At 35.9% G+C, this 19,946-nt stretch overlaps 1 protein-coding gene across 1 annotated transcript in view; it reads left to right on the top strand.

Moving 5' to 3' along the window:
- LOC149845169 (P-loop containing nucleoside triphosphate hydrolases superfamily protein) overlaps positions 1-19,946 on the top strand; it is a 61,844-nt gene that overhangs the window by 22,972 nt on the left and 18,926 nt on the right. The window contains exon 6 of the mRNA XM_089995574.1: positions 18,376-18,533. Coding sequence (XP_089851700.1) covers positions 18,376-18,533 — 158 coding nt within the window. The remainder of the gene's footprint in view (positions 1-18,375; positions 18,534-19,946) is intronic.

Below are 19,946 nucleotides of genomic sequence, written 5' to 3'. Positions count from 1 at the left end.
AGCAAGAAACAAATACCCTTTCATCAAATAGTCTGAATACAAAAAGAGTAGGCAGCTAATACATGCACACAAGTAACCAATCGGGTTAGATACAAGTATGTTGAGACATGGTAAAAAAAAAAATCTGAAAAAGCTTTAAATTGGAATCAGGGTAAGTACACAAATTTGGACATCATACAGCAAGAAAAAGATCAATGTATTCATATCCTAATCAGGAACTCCCAACAAAACAAGTGATATCCAACTCATATTAAATCACCGATCGAACTTAAAAATCAATTTTTCACCCAGGAACCCGATTCTTAATGGTTTCAAAAAATGCCATCCTGAAACCCTAAACCCATTCGATCTGAAACTTCCCTTGCTTGCTCAAAATAAATCCTTCTCAAGGAGCATGTGAAAAACTCGCAATTTAACCCCCTGTGATTTGTCCCACTGAAAGCCCAAAAAAAAACACAGAATTTCAAAATGAGATTTCCCAAAAATTTTACATGGGATTCAGTTTATACCCCCTTTCTGACCCGATTTCAAGAGAGAGAGCCCGTACCTCTTGAAGAAATTTTCCGGCGAACTCTCCGGCGATCGAAGGCTGCAGTCGCGAGGGTAGGGCCGGTTGGTGATGCTCCTCTCACTGCCGTGACAGGGTGCTTGCTAGAGGTCGGTGACGGCAGCAGGTAGCCGGAGCTTTGCCGGCGACTGAGCTCCCTCCGGTGAGCACGAAAACGAGAGAGAGAGAGAGAGATGGGAATCGGGGAAAGAGATCCACTTGGGACCCCTTTTGAAGAGGAAGGTCCGGCGAAATCGGAGCCCCCTTCCCTCCAGCGGCTGCGCTTCAAGCCTCCCTTTCTTCCTTTGTTTCAAACATATCGGGCAACCCTTATCGGGTTGCCCTTTTCTTTTTAAAAGGGCTGTTGCAGGGGCGCGGTTCGGGTCCAAACCCGAGACCCGTAACTCGACCCCAATCTATATGGATCCACAAGTTGGATTCGAATGGATCCAACTGTGGATCCTCGAATAAATTAAGAAAAATTTAAAATTTTACTTATTTCTTCTTCTTCTTCTTATTATTATTAGTTTTATTATAGATATGGATATAAAGACCACTTTATGGATCTTAGATCCATATGTTGGATCCATTTGGGTCCAAACACGGATCCAACCTTAAATACTTGGTTTTTTTTTATACTATTAATTATTTATTTAAATATTATAAGTATAGTTTTAATACCCTATTGTGGGTTATTTACTCATTCTTTTATGGATCCGGTAACGGATCCGAGGCCCAAATTTAGAAAAGTACCTGTTATTTTCAAATAAATTTAAATAAATAAATTACAAAAATTGAGGTTATTACAGAGCAACTTAAGGACTTACAAGCCTCCTCACTTCAAGAATCAAAACTCAAGTGGTCAAGGAGGGAAGAAAGATTATAGCAAGCTTTTATGCCATTTTTGTAAGGAACCGAGGCATATCAAGCCTATTTGCCCAAAGTGGAAAAAGTTACTTGTCATGGCTACTACATCCCAACCTCAAAAGGAAGAGCGCTCGTCATCTTCAAATGGAGCTCTCTCATTGCAATAAATCGTGGATGCACTTCAACCTCTTCTAAAATGGGCTATTTTCGGAGCCGCCATGTCAACCTCTTCTCCTCCCGGTAAGACCTCTTGACTTTTAGATTCGGGTGCTTCTTTTCACATGACCCCAAGTTTTAGTTCTTTTTTCGAATACTCAAAAAATCGCTCTCCATCTTTTGTTTCAACCGCGGATGGAACATCTCTTGAAGTAAAAGGAATAGGAAATTTTGAAAAACAAGGGTTCTTTATTCCAAAAATTAGATTTATACCCAAATTAAACTTAAATTTGCTTTCCGTTTCTTAACTCTCGGATCATGGGTGTGATATAAAGTTTTCATCTAACAAATGTTGGATACAAGATCGCCGGTCCAGGAAATTGATTGGAGGAGGCTCTAGGAAGGGCGATCTATACTATATCGATTCTCTTCAAATTCCAAAGAACCCGTTTTGTAATGCTGTCCAACAAAAGGATATTAATGTGTGGCACAAGAGACTTGGACATTCAAATATTGCAAAAATTTCTCATTTACCTTTTGTTAAAAGTCTATATAAAAGTGATTTCACTTGTAACGACTGTATTCTTGGGAAAATGAAAAAAATGCCTTTTTGTCAAAGATCTATGTTTACAACAAGACATTTTGAAATTATCCATTCGGATGTATGGGGACCAGCACCCGTCCTATCAAAAGGAGGCTTTGCATATTATGTCATTTTTGTTGACGACTACACGAGATATTGTTTGATTTATTTTCTTAAACACAAATATAAAGTTTCTCAATTTTTAAAACCTATCATATGATGATTAAAAATCAATTTAATGGGAATCTAAAAATTTTTAGAACCGACTCTGGTGGAGAATACCTTTCAAGTGAATTCAAAAATTATTTTGAAAGTCATGGTATTCTTCACCAAAGATCTTGTCCAAAACCCCTCAACAAAATGGATTAGCTGAAAGGAAGCATAGACATATAATAGAGATAACTCGAACATTACTTGTTTCTCAAAACATCCCAAAAGGTTTTTAGGCTGAAGCGGCTTTAGCATCTGTCTATCTTATAAATCGGCTACTTTCTAAAAACTTGAAAAATATCTCGCCTTTTGAAAAATTGTATACCAAAGAACCCGACTATAGTCGGTTGAGAATTTTCGGTTGTAAATGCTTCGTTCTTACTGACAAGAACGACAAGCTTTCACCAAAAGTCATTGCCTGCGCTTATATTCCCCAAAAAGGGTTTCGTTGTTATGATATTAAGAATGACAAGCTATATGTTTCCAGAAATGTGAATTTTCTAAAAAATGTTAATGGTTTTGAAAGGAGTGAACCCTTTGAAGAAAATATGGATTACTCTTTTTTATTTGAAATGTTAGAACATGATGATGATAGTGATCATAGTGATGACGATTTCATTCATAATGACGTCAATGACAAAGAAAATGGCTCTTCCCATCCACTTGTCTCCCAACATAGAAATGAAGGAGCATTGAGAGATCCTATAACATATACCCATAGAGATAGAAACAGTTTTAGGAGTGCAATTGAAAATTTTAGTGAACCTAGTGGGTCCAATTCAACAAATGATGAAAACCTACGAAGATTTGAGAGAAGTAGAAAGATACCTTATAGGTTTATTTCATATGATTTGTTTATGTAATGAAATGGTGGTCTTCAACAAATGCACGAATAACTCACAAACAAGTATCTATTGGAGACACTACAAGCATGACCCTTGAAAGGGTATAAAAGGAAGAACACTTGAAAAATAAATAATACTTTATTCATGAACAAAATGCTTAAGAAGCATAGTAGTTTACATTGAAGGGGTTCACCCCTATATATACAAAAAAGTGGAAGAGAGAGGAGAGCTCATTTTGAGCTCTCCAAAAGAGACGTTGGAAGTCCAACGTCTCTTAATATAGCTGTTGGACTACAGTCCAACAACATTTATTATTATAGCTGTTGGACTATAGTCCAACAACATTGGACTACAGTCCAACAGCTATTTGCACAGTCAAGTTCCAACAGGAACTTGACTGGATCAAATATCTAGTTTCTATTGAACTAGATGGTAAAAAAGAAAATAAAGAAAAATAGAAAATGAAAATATAATAATATTAAATAATATATATATATATATATATATATTACAGTTTACATTTTAACACTCCCCCTCAAACTTACGGTACAATGAGCGAAAGTTTGTCTAAGAGGAAGTGAAATCTGGGAGCAGCGAGAGGCTTGGTGAAGAAGTCTGCTAATTGATATTCTGATGTAACATATGGCATATCAATGGTTCCATGTAAGTATTCCTCTCTGACATAGTGACAGTCGATCTCAATGTGTTTAGTGCGCTCATGGAATGTCCGGTTGCTTGCAATGTAGATTGCACTTTTGTTGTCACAACACATCTTTGAAGCTTGCGTTGCTTTAACTCCCATATCCGCTAGCAATCGTCTGAGCCAAACAACCTCCATAGTGGTGGTTGTCATGGCTCTGTATTCAGCTTCGGTGGAGGAAAGAGAGACTTTTTGCTGCTTCTTGCACCTCCACGAAATTAAGGTTTCACCTAGGAACACACAAAAACCAGTAGTTGAGTGTCTATTATTGGGATCACCTCCCCAGTCAACATCAGTATATGCAATTAAATTTAATGAAGATGAAGCAGACAAGAAGAGTCCTCGTGAAAGAGAGGATTTTAAGTATCTAATAATACGCAAAATTGCTCCCATGTGCACGGAGGTGGGAGCATGCTGAAACTGACTGGCTGTATGAACCACATGAGTTATATCTAGCCTAGTAATGAAAAGATAAAAAAGAGCTCCAACAAGCTGTCTATAAGGAGTAGGATCATCAAGAAGTTCTCTATCATCAATTTTCATTTTAACATTGACAACTTCTGGAGTGTCTACTTTCTTATCATTTGTAATTCTAGACCTGGAAACGATATCAAGAGCAAATTTAGATTGAGATATCAAATACCCCCGAGGGGAATAAGCAACTTCAATGCCTAAAAAATATCTTAATAAACCTAAGTCAGTCATTTCAAAGTGAGTTTTAAGAAGAGATTTGATATTTGCAACTCCCTGTTTGTCGCCTCCGGTGATGATCATATCGTCCACATAGAGAAGAAGAAGAATGATGCCTGCATCAAATTTCTTAACAAACAAAGCAGTGTCAGTTAAACAAGGTTGAAAACCTATATCAAGCATAACATGACTAAATCGGTCATACCAGGCTTTTGGAGCCTGTTTAAGACCATAAAGAGTTTTTTCTAGACGAAGAGCTTTACCCTTAGGGATACTAATACCAGGTGGGACTTCCATGTATACTTTTTCAACGAGATTCTCATTCAGGAAAGCATTTTTGACATCTAATTGAAAGATAGTCCATGTTCTAATGGAGGCCAAGGCTATTAAAGTTCTAACAGTGGTCATACGGGCCATAGGAGCAAATGTTTCTTCATAATCGATGTCATACTCTTGGGCATATCCTTTTGCTACTAAACGGGTCTTATATCTTTCCAGGGCCCCATCACTTTTGGTTTTGACTTTGTATACCCACCTACAACCTATAGGTTTTTTACCCGGAGGGATATCTTGTATCGTCCAAGTATTGGCCTTTTCTAGTGCATCCAATTCTATTTTCATGGCTTCTATCCATTCTATATGATTTTTGGCTTGAGAATAGGATGATGGTTCAACATATGATTGTATTAATGTAATGGCGGCCCTATACGTGGGTGAAAAAGATTCATAAGACACAAATTTTTCTGGAGGTTTAGAGATTCTAGACGTTCTTCTAGGTGAGACTTCAGAGTATTTTTGTAATGCACATGGAAAATTTTGCTCTCTACGTCTTGAATATTGTAGACTAACATCCCTATGGATTTGCTCTTCATTATCATTATTTTCAACAACAATAGGACTTTGATCATTGTCAAGGTCACATCCAACATCACATTCATTGGATTTTGAAGTTGGATCAATTAAAAACGAGTATTCAGTGACATCCTTGGATTTTTCAAATTCAAAGAAGCTTTCTTTTTCCAAAAAAGATACATTTCTTGACAGATATAATTTGTCATTTTGAAAATCAAAACACCTGTAGCCTTTTTTATTATCAGCATATCCTAAAAAGGCACATGGGATTGCACGAGGAGAGAGTTTGTCATTTCTGTTGGTGAAAACAAAACATTTGCATCCAAAGACTCTTAATCTAGAATAATCTGGAGTTAAATTAACAAGCTTTTCTATTGGAGTTGTATTCTTTAATGAGGAAGATGACATCCTATTAATGAGGTAGGTGGCAGTTAGGACCGCTTCAGCCCAAAAACTTTTTGGAACTTGATTTGCAATTAGCAATGTCCTAGTAGTTTCCATAATATGCCGATGTTTGCGTTCGGCTAGGTCATTCTGTTGTGGAGTGTGTGGACATGATCTTTGATGTGTAATACCATGTAAATTGAGATAGTCTTTGAATTCGTTGGACATAAATTCTCCCCCTGAATCAGTGCGAAAAACAGAAATATCATTTTGAAACTTATTTTTAACCATTTTATGAAATATTTGGAAGTTAGCAAGGACATCAGATTTATGTTTAAGAAAATAAATCCAAGTATGTCTAGAAAAGTCATCAACAAAAATGACATAATATATATAACCACCTTTGGAAATAACTGGTGCGGGGCCCCAAACATCCGAATGTATTAACTCAAGTGGTCGTGAGGAAACAAAAGTTCTACTAAGAAATGGTAACCTTTTCATTTTGCCAAGAATGCAGTCTTTACAAGAAAAATTTTCAAAATTACAAAATTTTTCCAAACTTAGAAAATATTGAATTTTAGACATATGAAGATGGCCAAGCCTTTTGTGCCATAAATCCAATTCTAATTTCTGAATATTATAACAAAATGCATTCTTGGGTAATTCTAAAAAGTCCATGTAATAAAGTCCTCCTTCTCTATGGCCTTCCCCAATCAGCTTCCCTGACTGGCGATCCTGTACCCAACAACCATGAGAAGAGAAGGAGATATTACATCCATATTCAGATATTTGCGAGACAGATAAGAGATTCAAATTAAGTTTAGGGATATATCTAACTTCTGGGATAAAAAATCTTTTGGATTTTTGAAGATTTTCAAAACATCCTATTCTTTTTACTTCAAGAGATGTGTCATCAGCTGTAAAAACCTTTGACACACTTGAGTTATTTTTAAGACATTCGGATAGACTATTAACATTTGGGGTCATATGAAAAGAAGCACCATAATCTAAAAGCCAAGGAAAGTTACCTAAACCGGAGAAAGATGCAACTGCCGCTCCAGTTGAGGCTTCGGTTGAGGAGGATACCCCTTTGAGAAGAGGTTGAAGGATTTCCATCAGTTGAGCCATAGACACAGGTGCATCTTGATCTTTTGACTCGGATTCAACAGATGCAACTCTTTTTTTTTCTATTCTTTTTAACTTTGGACATTGAGGTCTATAGTGCCCCGGTTCATGACAATGATGACAAATAACTTTTCTTTTATCAAAGTCGCCGTTTTGCCTTCCAAAATGAGGCGGCTTGTAAGTACGAGTATGATTCCCCGGTCTAGATACAGCTAAAACGGAGTCATCATCAACTTTTGGAGTACTTTTTCTAAGTCTATTTTCCTCCATAGTGAGCTCTTGTATAGTATCAACAATAGAAGGAATTTTTCCACGATGTAAAATGGCCGATTTGGTGGATTCAAACTCCGACCTTAGACCATTCACAAATTGATAGAAATGTTCCATATCGAGTTGCTTTTGGCGAAGCTCGATATCTTCGGCACAATGCCATTTGGGCTCAAGAAGAGCCAACTCTTCCCAAAGTTCGGACAACTCATTATAATATTCTCGAATAGTTTTATCTTTTTGAGTCATTGTCCGAACTTTATCTTGTAAATTGCATACATGTGCAATATCTTTAAGGGAATACATGTTTTTGAGGTATTCCCAAGCCTTATCGGCATGCTCAAACTTAGCTAGACTAGAGCATTTTTTAATGTCTATGCTATTGATGAGCCATGACATAATTTTTGCATGCCCTATCCTCCATTCTTTCCATTTCTTTTCATAAGTGGCTAACGCCTTACTCTTCTCTTCTTCCGTTAGAGGAACCTCTTTATCACCCTCTTTCTTGGTAAGAGATAGTTTAGGTTCCAAATCGAAACCATCCACTATACCCCATAAACCTTTTCCCCAAATGTGGTGCTTCATAATCGAAGCCCACATTACATAGTTAGTATCATTTAGCTTCATAGGAATGATGGTGATCTTATCATTGTCATCCATCTTTTACAAGGGTAAGAGAGGAATAAATAAGAGGAGAGAGAGAGAAAAAGAAAAAGAAAAAGAATAGACAAAGGAATAAGAGAGGATACAAAACCAAAAATTTTTGTAGCACAAGTTCGCCTTTCTTCAAACAAATCTTCTTGATCCAAGAACAAGGTGATGAAACACCTTTTGTAAATGTGGCACGGAAATCGAGGTGAAAGCACTTCAAGATCTAAGGATTTCGTAGCTCTGATACCATGTAATGAAATGGTGGTCTTCAACAAATACACAAATAACTCACAAACAAGTGTCTATTGGAGACACTACAAGCATGACCCTTAAAAGGGTATAAAAGGAAGAATACTTGAAAAATAAATAATACTTTATTCATGAACAAAATGCTTAAGAAGCATAGTAGTTTACATTGAAGGGGTTCACCCCTATATATACAAAAAAGTGGAAGAGAGAGGAGAGCTCATTTTGAGCTCTCCAAAAGAGACGTTGGAAGTCCAACGTCTCTTAATATAGCTGTTGGACTACAGTCCAACAACATTTATTATTATAGCTGTTGGACTATAGTCCAACAACATTTATTATAGCTGTTGGACTACAGTCCAACAACTATTTGCACAGTCAAGTTCCAACAGGAACTTGACTGGATCAAATATCTAGTTTCTATTGAACTAGATACTAAAAAAGAAAATAAAGAAAAATAGAAAAAGAAAATAATAAAAGAAAATATAATAATATTAAATAATATATATATATATATATATTACAGTTTACATTTTAACAGTTTACTCCTAAACATATAGCATGCCTTAGCGCCATTCATTCCTATATAGAACCCAGAAACTTCGAAAAAGCCTAAAAGAATGATGAATGGCTGAAAGCAATGGAATGTGAGCTTTCTGTTTTCAACAGGGCAAAGACTTGGGAGTTCCAAGATCTTCCTAAGGGTAAGAAAACAATAGGGTGTAGATGAGTATTTAAGGTAAAAACTAAGAGCAATGGATCTCTTGAGAGATATAAGGCTCGATTAGTTGCAAAGGGATATAGTCAAGAATATGGGATTGACTATGAAGAAACTATTGCTCCTGTGGCCCGAATGGTTATTGTCCGATGTCTCATTACCGTTGCCTCAATCAACAAATGGAACATCTATCAAATGGATGTTAAAAATGCTTTCATAAATGGTGATCTGAATGAAGAGGTATATATGGATGCTCCACCAGGAATGGAGACTCCCAAAGCACTTTATGGTTTAAAACAAGCCCTCAAGGCTTGGTACGATAGATTTAACTCCGTAATGTTAGAAAATGGTTCTTCTTCCTATTTCACTGACACTGCCTTATTTGTTAGAAAAACCAATGCAGGGATTGTCATTATGCTCTTATATGTGGATGGTATGCTTATAACCGGAAGTGATTCTAAAGGGGTTAAAAGCATAAAATCAATTTTGAAGGATATGTTTGAAATGTCTGATTTGGGATTTCTAACTTATTTTTTGGGTATTGAAGTAACATACTCTCATAGAGGGTATTTTTTATCTCAAACTAAGCTTGCCTCTGAGATTATTGGCAGGTCAGGTATTATAGATGATAAGGTTTATGAAACTCCTGCTATAGTAGGAGCCAAAATAAAGATTGATGATGGTATTTCTCTCTTCGATCCCAACCCTTACAGACAACTTCTGGGATCTTTGATGTATCTGAGTATTACTAGACCAGATATCTCTCATGCACTTCATACTGCAAGTCAGTTCTAACATGCATCAACATCAGTTCACATGAGTGTCATCTTGCATATTGTGAGATACATAAAAGGCACACTAAACAAGAGAGTATTCTTATCCTTTTCTTCTGAATTAAAATTAATTGCTTATACTGACTTTGACTGGGGAGGTGACCCAAATAACCGTCACTCCACCACTGGTTTTTGTGTGTTTTTAGGAGACTCGCTGATTTCATGGAGATGTAAGAAGCAACAAAAAGTGTCTCTATCCTCAACAGAAGCTGAATATCATGCCATGGCGACTACTACTATGGAGATTGTATGGATTCATCAGCTACAAGAAGATATGGGGATTAATGTAGAAGGGGCCACCAAGGTATGCTGTGATAACAAGAGTGCAATTTATATTGTCAAAAACCACACATTTCATGAGCGAACCAAACACATCGAGATGGACTGCCACTATGTCCGAGAAGCATATCTGAAAGGAGTCATCTTCCATATGTAACTTTAGAATATCAACTGGCAGATTTCTTCACCAAATCGTTGTGCTCTTCGCGATTCGACTTCCTTCTTGGCAAACTTTCGGTCATTATGCTCTAAGTTTGAGGGGGGGTGTTAAATTATAATCCATAAGACAATGTATTTTATAATATATATTTTATATGTATAAAAGAAGATACATATACATATTTTATATATGTACATGTATCCATCTACTTATATATATATATATATATATCTTGTATTAGCTGTCGGGGTATTTTAGTCATTTTACGCATATTCATGTCGTTGAATATGATTGTAATTCTTCCTTTTAATTTTTCTTATTTTTGTAACTTTTTTTTTTTATTTTATCTTTTTTTTATGTACTATTTCTGTACACAGTCAGTAGCTGACTGTGTACAACAGCCACTGACTGTTGTACACAGGTAAGAATAAGAGACGTTGGGCTGACTCCCAACGGCTCTAATTAGAGCTGTTGGGAATCAGCCCAACAACTCTTATGAGTTGCTAAAGCTTATAAATAAGGGTTGTAAGCCCATTATAAAGGTAGAATTTCATTAAGGAGTTCTCTCTTTAAACTTATAAACATTGTGCATTTATTGCACTTCTTTTGTGGTGTAAAGCTTATAAACACTGTGCATTTATTGCATTTCTTTTGTGGTGTAAAGCTTATAAACATTGTGCATTTATTTTGTGTCTTGAGTATTTGAATTATCAAGTTATTTGAAAACTTGATTGTTTGCAAGGATTCTTCACAAAGATCTCCCTTCCTATGGCCTTGCCCAATCAGCTTATCGGACTGGTGATCCTGCATGGCGCAACCCTTAGATGAGAAGGAGATTCTACATTCATGTTTAAGAATTTGTGAAACGGAAATAAGATGCAAATTTAGTTGTGGAATAACTCTTACTTTTGGCACAAAAAAGTTTTTAGAAGAATTTAAAGTTCCAACACTTTTAATTTGCAAAGATGTTCCATCGAGAGTCAAAACATAGGAGGTTTTTGAATTAGTGCATAAGTCAGATAAACCATTCTCAAGAGGTGTCATATGGAAGGAGGCCCCTGAATCAAAGATCCAAGATGACATACCTAAGGGAGAAGATGAGGCTATTGCAACACCTAATGTGGATGGAGATTTGAGTAGCATTTGAAGTGCCTTTGCTAATTGAGCAAGAGAAAATAAATCTTTTCCTTTAATTGGTTTTTCTTGGTGTGGTTTCTTCAACGGAAGTAACTTTGTTCTTCGGGTTTTCATATAACTTGGGGCAATTAGGCCTTATATGACTCGGTTCATGGCAATGATGGTAAATAGCCTTTTTGTAGCCTCTATTATAGATATTTTGCCTCCTAAAGTGTGGATGTTTGTATGTTTTGACATGATTGTCGGGCTTGGACACAACTAACACTTCATCTCCTCATTTTATCATACCAAGACGAGTCTCCCCTTGGCATATTTCGGCAACGACATTTTTCAAAGGAAGAGGCTTAAATCGATGAAGGAGAGACGATCTAACTTGTGCATATTCGGGCCTAAGCACATCTAAAAATTAGAAAAAAATGCTCTTTTCTTATTTGCTCTCTTCTTAGTTCGGCATCTTCACTAGCAACTCACTTGGGTTCAAGAAGAGATAGTTCATCCCATAAGAGAATAAGAGTGCTAAAATAATCGCGGACACTCATGTCCCCTTGTTTAATGGTATGTATTTTTTCTTGGAGAAAGAATTGCCTTGCAAGATCTTTTTGTGTATACATACTTTTCATAAAAAACCATGCCTCGTTTGCCTTGCAAAATTTGGCTATATTGGCATAAATCTTGAGTTCAACATTGTTTATGAAGCATATGAGAATCTTGGTATGTTTACTTTTTCAATCTTCTATTTTGAATTGATGATCTTCAATAGCTTTTATGCGAGCATTTCCTTATAGAGCTTTTTCTCGACCTCCTTCCATCTTGGTGAGCTTGAGTTGAGGTTCTGGAATGGAGCTCATCACATATCCCCAAAGCTTCTTGCCTTTGAGGTTATTCTTCATGGCGGATGCCCACATCATGTAATTTGTTACCATTTAACTTGAAGGATAGATCAATCTTATGCTCATTCTTAATAGTGACTTAGAGAGAAGGACAAAGAGTATGGAAGAGATCCTCCACTTAAATTGCGGCAAAGACTTGATTCTCGAATCACAATCTTTTAATGGTCACCTTTAAAGAGACCAAGAGCACAACCAAGCTCTAATACCATGTAATAAAGTATGTGAAATTTCAAGCTTAAGATGCAAAAGCATCAACCAAGTCCAAGAATGGACAAATACAAATGCACAATAAGTACAGAAGCAAGAAGTTCACGAAGGGACAATATAAAAAGCCTCAAAAGGCAAATCAAACAAGTAAACAATGAATATTATTGAAGGAGACTTGTGAAAATACAATACAAGAACAAAGGGGGACTCCCCCTATTTATACACAAAAAGGAGAGAGGAGGAGACCATTGGGAGCTCCCCTCATAGAGTTGTTGGGGAGCTCCCAACGGTCATATTTATGACCGTTGGGGCCCCAACCACTCTATGAGTGGGGCCCCAAATGCTAAAAACAAAAAGGAAAAAGAAAAGAGAAAAAATACATAAAAAAAATAAGATAAATAAATAAGAAAATAGTTGTTTCTAGAAAACAACTATGAGAACATGTGAAAAGACAAAAATGCCCCTATCAGGCAAACTAAAACTATATATATATATATATATATATATATATAAGAGAAACCATACCCGGACCCGATAAGAACTACATGAATCAGACCCATGCCATACTTGGTAAAATAATATTTTTTTATCATTTTTACATTAAAAAATTGTGGGTCTTAATTGGAACTGAGGTCGAGCCCGGGTCTGGTATAAAATTTCACAAACTATACCCGGATCTATGTATTAATCAGACCTTCAGGTCTGGACCGGGGTCTTAATCGCGTCTTCTTATTTATCACCATGCCCAGACCCTATAGGGTTTGGTACGGGGCGGGTCCGGGTAAACCCAACCCGTTGACACCCCTTGTTGGGACTAGTCCAACGGCTAGAAATCTAGCCATTGGACTAGCTCCAACTGCTACAATGGGCTCTCTTTTAAGTCTGTTTTGGCCCTCATGTATGTGTATATAAAGGGGATGAATCCCCTCATTCTTGTAATGCGTTTACAAGCATATTTGAAAAGTTTAATAAATATTATTTTATATTTGAGAGTGTTCTTTGTGTGTGCTATTGTGGGTGGGATTCATATTGGTGGACATTTATGTTTTGGAGACTCATTTCATGACAACACACACAAGCATTCTACATCATTCAAACAAAAGGAAATAAGACCACACTTACAAAGCTTCTTCACTGAATCTACAGTATAGTGAACTAATCTATTATGCCAAAGATGTGCATTAGCATTGACTTGATTTAGAATGACCAATGTTTAAAGTTTTTTCAATTCATCAATGAAGTAGAGTTCTCCACAACCTAGTCCTCTAGTTGGTGTAATCTCCAATAATCAATCCTTAGAAAGAACAATGTCGAAAGTAAATAGAAAGAGTAGAAATTATTCAGGACATATGTGATATAGAAATGGAGCTTCTAAAATTGGATATCAGAAAGCCTTTAAAAGAATCAAGGCATATCTGGAAGTTTCAGTATTACACTATCATTGTGTGATGGGATCTGCTGACTCATCTTCTGTAACAAATTAACCACCTCCTTTGCAAGGGACTACAGATTATACATATCTGAATTTCCTATCACGTGATTTACAATTTCACTGTCACTGTATCAAGAAGCTTTTGAGAGTGAGTTTATTGCTAGATCTACAAATTTTGAGTTCAAATCAGCAACTCCAGTATTATAAGTTTATAACCAACAAGACTTCCATTATAGCTTACTGCAAGTGCAACCCCTCCATCGAATCCATTATTTTGACCTTCCATCAGTCATTTATTTGTATGCAGACTTTGAAAATTGCCTCAATTTCTTTCATATCCTTTGTTATTAAGATAAAAATTGATGACTGCATGATGGTTGGTGTCATAACATCTATTGCCACTTCCTCTGTATCGATCTCCATAGGTTCTAATTATATTATTGTGCAGTCCATAAATTTGGCAAGGTCCAAAATAGTTGTTTCTGTTATTTGATCTGCAAAGCTGCTGATATTTTGCACTTTAGGCAATGGTATGATTCAAAGGCAAGCATTAGAGAAGTTGCCACCAACCTTCATTCCTCGTCCGCCAGAACTTTGTTATCTTTCATGCCTTCCTCTGGAGCTATGTCTGTAGGTGTCATGATACTTTCCACCTGTAGAAAAAGAATCACTTGGTCTATCATGTGGAAATAATGTTTCATAATTCAGTCAAAGCAGACATCGTTCAACATATGAAGAATATTTTGCTTTGCTAGTTATATTAGTGTCATAATATTCATATGCATTATTGAATTCTTTAAGTTTTCTTTTACAGGAAATGATTTTTTTAAGGTGTAATAAACTTTATCAAAATCTCTTGCTGACTATTGTGTCATTGTGAGTTGATTTTCGATTCCCTTTTATAACTTTATTCATGTGAGATGCTTTAAAACAGATTTATTTTCTTTCTTACACTTCAAGAGTTCTTTCTAGATATGCATAAGATTTGGTGCACAAATGCATACAAACTCTTTAATTTTTGCTATACATCAAACAGTATCATGTGGTCCACGACTTGCAGATGGATATCTTTGCTAGTTGGTCTACCTAATTAGGCCTTATTTAGCCAATCATCAAGACTGGATGGTTTTGATATCTGCTCTTTCTTCCTATCCTTTTGTTTCTTTTCTAGTGACAAACTCTTGCAGTGGAGCAACCTTCCTCTCGATGTGATCCATAAGCCTCAAGTGCTAAATATAAGGAAGGATGACTCCATTTTAAAGTAAACTATCTAATTAGGAGTCAGTCAGAAAGCAAATATTAGAAATGCCTAGAACCATCGAGGATGAGGATGACGATTCGATAGGAAAGACTATTGACTCAAGATAAGAAAAACACTAATATTGATAGGAAATAAATAATAGAAATTAGATTGGATGTAAGGACATGGTCTCTCTCTCTCTCCTGTTTTCAGACCCCACTTAAAATTGAGTAATCTGGCTGATGGCGGCTCTGAGACTCGACCAGATGTTAAGCTCAGTAGAGGGATGACATCATCTGGCAATGATCCCAATGCAGATTGTGTCAGTATTTCTTTTAATGAAGATAATGGCTGTTGAAGATTGAAATTTATAAAGCAGTGGCTTGGAAGAAGACTTACAGAGGAGAATGAAGAAAAAGCAGGGAAAGAGATCAAATAATGAAAGAAATGGCAGTTTGTTGAATAAGGATTACAGATCGAGGAAAAAGATTTAGAAGGAAAAGGGGGGTCCCCAAAAGAGGAAAAAAGAAAAAAATGCAAAAAGGAGAGCAACAAAGAAAGGCATTTGCAGGTATTGTTCACTATTATTAAGGTTGATTGGTCCAATACCATGTGAATCCAACTCAAACATAGTTATCTCATAAAAAAGCCAAAGGAAAATAATAATGACAGATATATATATTGGGCCTTTCTAAAAATAGGAAAGGCAATATTAGCAACCAAATGTTGTCTGAAATGCCAAGTTTTGCCCTCAATATGTTGTGTTGCATCCAGGGTCATGTCATGTCTTTCACTAATAGATGGGATAAAATGGAGTGTCTGTTAAAATATATATATATATATATATAGTATTCTTACTAGGGGTATTTTTGTCTTTTCATCATTGTAATAGTTGTTGTCCACTTGGGATATTTTGTATTTTCTTTATTTTTCCTTTTTTTTTTGTATTTGTGTCATTATGTACGGGCTCTATGGTCATTGAGACCATAGAGTCGTTGGAAGCTCCCAACGGTCATAAATACGACTGTTGGGAGCTCTCAATGACTCCTTTGGGAGCTCCCACTTCATGGGTTTGCTTATAAATATGGGACTTCAAGTCCCCATTTTGTTAATGCTTCCTTTAAGCATTTTATGAACAATAAAGGATATATTTTTTTTGTTGTTGTGTTTATCTTTTTGACTCTTTGAAGTCTTGTATGCACTTTGTGCTTGTGTAGTGCCTTAGTGCTTTGTGTATTATCCCATATTGGGCTTGTAATAGTTCTTTGCTTTTGTATTTCCGCATACTTCATTACAGTATCCTGGTAATATAGTAGTTCATCACACTGGTGGACAATGATGAAGAAAGGTGTTTCTCTCAAGTACATTAGTATAATTAAAGATATGTATGAAGGAGTAGTAACCAATGTCCGCACTTGTGGAGGGGTGACAACCAATTTCCCGATAACGGTTGGGTTACATCAAGGATCTGCTTTAAGCCCTTTCCTATTTGCGATAGTGATGGATGAGCTTACGAGATCAATTCAAGAAAATGTACCGTGGTGTATGTTGTTTGCTGATGATATTGTTTTGATTGATGAGTCTAGAGCTGGGGTTAATGCTAAGTTAGAATTATGGAGACAGACATTGGAAGCTAGAGGTTTTAAGTTGAGTAAGAGTAAGACTGAATATATGGAATGTCGGTTTAGTAAGCAACGAAGTAGTGATGGGAGTGTAGTGAAGCTTGGTGAGCAAGATATACCGGTGAATGATTATTTCAAATATTTGGGATCCATCATTCAAAAGTATGGAGAAATTGATGGAGATGTAAATCATAGGATAAAGGTTGGGTGGATGAAATGGAAAAGTGCTACTGGAGTGCTGTGCGATCGTAGAATGCCATTGCGGTTGAAGGGAAAGTTTTATAGGACGACTATTAGACCCGCTTTACTATATGGTACGGAATGTTGGGCTGCCAAGAGACATCATATTCAAAAAATGAGTGTAGCTGAGATGCGGATGCTTAGATGGATGTGTGGTAATACAATAAAAGATAAGATTCGGAACGAAGAGATACGTAAGAAGGTAGGTGTTGCACCCATTGAAAATAAGATGCGAGAGAATCGTTTACGGTGGTTTGGACATATTCGGCGAAGGCCTAATGATGCTCCAGTTAGAAGGTTGGAGAAATGGGAAAATATATTAGTTAAAAGAGGTCGGGGTAGGCCTAGGAAGACTTGGATGGAGATGATAGGAAAGGATATGAATGCTTTGAACCTCACCGAGGACATGGCGTTGGATAGAAATGATTGGAGGAAAAGGATTCATGTGGAAGACCCAAAATGAATTTCTTTTTTGGTTCATATCGCTGACCCCAATTGTTTTGGGATGAAGGCGTAGTTGTTGTTGTTTGTTGTTGTATCACACTGCAATTAGGTGTTTGCTGCACAGAGAGAATTTCAAAATATGGTTAGTCATTTATTTAAGTGCTGATTTTGCTTAAATGTGTTCATCCATTGCGTGGCTGGAGGACAAAATGCTAACAAAAGGACCTGCTCATGGGAGCAAATATTTGCAAGTTTAAGATTTTTAAATTTGGACTGACTCTCTGTTGTTAGAATGAAGTGCAAGCTAATTCTGGGAAAAATGTTTATACATTGTTCTTCATCATGCTTCTTGTGTTCAACACTTAAACCATGTGAAACAATCGCTTGATTGATGAGTGATCTACAATGGGTATTTTTTTCTTTTTCTTTTTTATATAGGCAAGCTGGGGCTTAACCACCATGTCATTCCAACCATTCCACAATGTTATGATGGATTTTTATGATGAGATGCTTAACTTTTGTACTCTATTTGTTTTCAATTAATTTTGTTTTACTTTTCAATCCTAAAAGAAAATGAACATTTCTAGTTAATCTCAATTTACACAAATTGCAGACTAAACAAATGTTGAAGAGGATAGCATGGGATACAATAATGTGTATAAGGAGAAATGACCTGTAACAGTAAACACCAAAGAAAGATATCATTGTTTTGCAAGGCAAGCTGTGTCCCATCTGATTTAAATCCAAGGACCCTCAGCTACATGTGTAACATTCTAATCTAAATGTGTCCCTTGCTGTGCGTTATGCATGACCACTTTTGACTAACTTATTTGCATCTCTGGGTACCATAAGCAAAGACGATAAAGTTGGTACTCTCTTTTCATGATCATTGCACATGCTGTATAAAGATAGTCATTCATACAGTGTATTTGTTACAGTTTAACAGGATATGTCACCTTTGGTCCTATAAATGCATCAGCTGTATCCTGTTATTTTATTCCCCTGCACTTTTATCCTGATACTATACTTGCCTTTCTGAATTGTATATAGGTGTCTCCCCTACTGCAATTGCAGTTCAATCTCCATATGTTGCTCAAGTACAGCTTCTAAGGAACCGACTTGATGAACTTCCAGAGGCCTCAGGTGTTGAGGTTTCTACTATAGATAGTTTTCAAGGTCGAGAATCTGATGCAGTGATTATTTCAATGGTATGTTTATTGAAGTCTTCCACCTTTATTTAAGGAAATCTATCAATCAGAATTTTCTAGGTTTTTGTTAGTCAATTCACACAAACATTATGTAAGAGAACTTATTTGCTATCTTTTTTTTCACTTTCAGCAGAACTTGTGGTACTTTTGAAATTAAGGTTTAAAAAAAAAGTATAAATAATCTAAATACTGCTGGCATTAATCAGCTTTATCAGAAAGCAATATCTTTCGAAGAAAAAATATGCCTAACATGCTAAAAATTCATGTTTATTAAAAGCACTTAGACAAAGTGGGAAGCCCACTTCTTGGAAGCCCGATTTGAATGCAGGGAGCAGCCCAATTCCAAAATGAATATGAAGCTGTTAGAAACCATGATCCCAAGTTCCCAACTAATAAGAATCTTGATTATTCATATTTAAGAATCAGAATTGATCAGATTAAGAAGTTGAGATTCTTCAAGCAATTGTTGCATAAATTTATTAGAGCTTTTAGTGAGAAGATATTATCCACGTCTTATAATGCTCCTCTGGATGTGCTAATACACATTATAGAATGTGTTAACTGTTGGATTACTTTGTCCTTATTTTTAATTCCTTGATATACAATGGCAAGCCTTCCTATTCATGCATGTCATCCTCATCTCAAATATGGTATACATAGATATTGTTTTTTGAGTGTTCCATGCATATTTCATATTCTTTTAAATAAGGTAATTTAGTGATTTTTCAATATAACTTCATTTATTATGTATCATTTTCTCTTTTTGTTCACTTTACACATATTGTTTTCCCTATCCAAAGTCTAAACAATTCCCAACAGCACCTCCTTTTTGTTTCTCAGTTCCTGTATCCTTTCAAAACATAAATCTATCGGTTTTTGCATTTCCATTTTTGGTTCCTGCATCGCCTCTCATTTTTGTTTCCTTCCTACTTCAGCATCTATGCTGGGTTTTTTTTCACTTGAAATTTTGATGCTATTGATCATTGATTTGCATACACACTGTAAAGAACTGAGAAGCCTTTGATCACGAGCAAAAGGTCCACCAATAGTCAAAATTGACAAGCACAAAAGTGGTCACTATGGACACACAAAACCCACAAAGGCACACACAAAGAATGCTCAAATATTAAAAAATATTATTTTATTGATACACAAATGTATTCAAGAAGCATACATGCAAAGAGGGGTTTCACCCCTATTTATACAAGAGGAGACCCTAACAAAAAAAAAGTATAAAAATAAAAAAAATAAAAATTATAAATAATTATTTTATATATAATACATATATATATAGGTAAATATACATAGGTATGTATACATATAGATACATATATATTATATATATACATTATATATATAATTTTAAGACCCCCCCTCAAACTTCCTAATGACCAAAAGTTTGCTAAGAAGAAG

This window comes from Nuphar pumila, chromosome 2 (genome assembly GCF_984573655.1).
Source record: "Nuphar pumila chromosome 2, dmNupPumi1.hap1.1, whole genome shotgun sequence".
NCBI classification, from domain to species: Eukaryota; Viridiplantae; Streptophyta; class Magnoliopsida; order Nymphaeales; family Nymphaeaceae; genus Nuphar; species Nuphar pumila.
The sequence above is the reverse complement of the archived record's forward strand: the minus strand, read 5'-3'. Positions and strand labels throughout refer to the sequence as shown.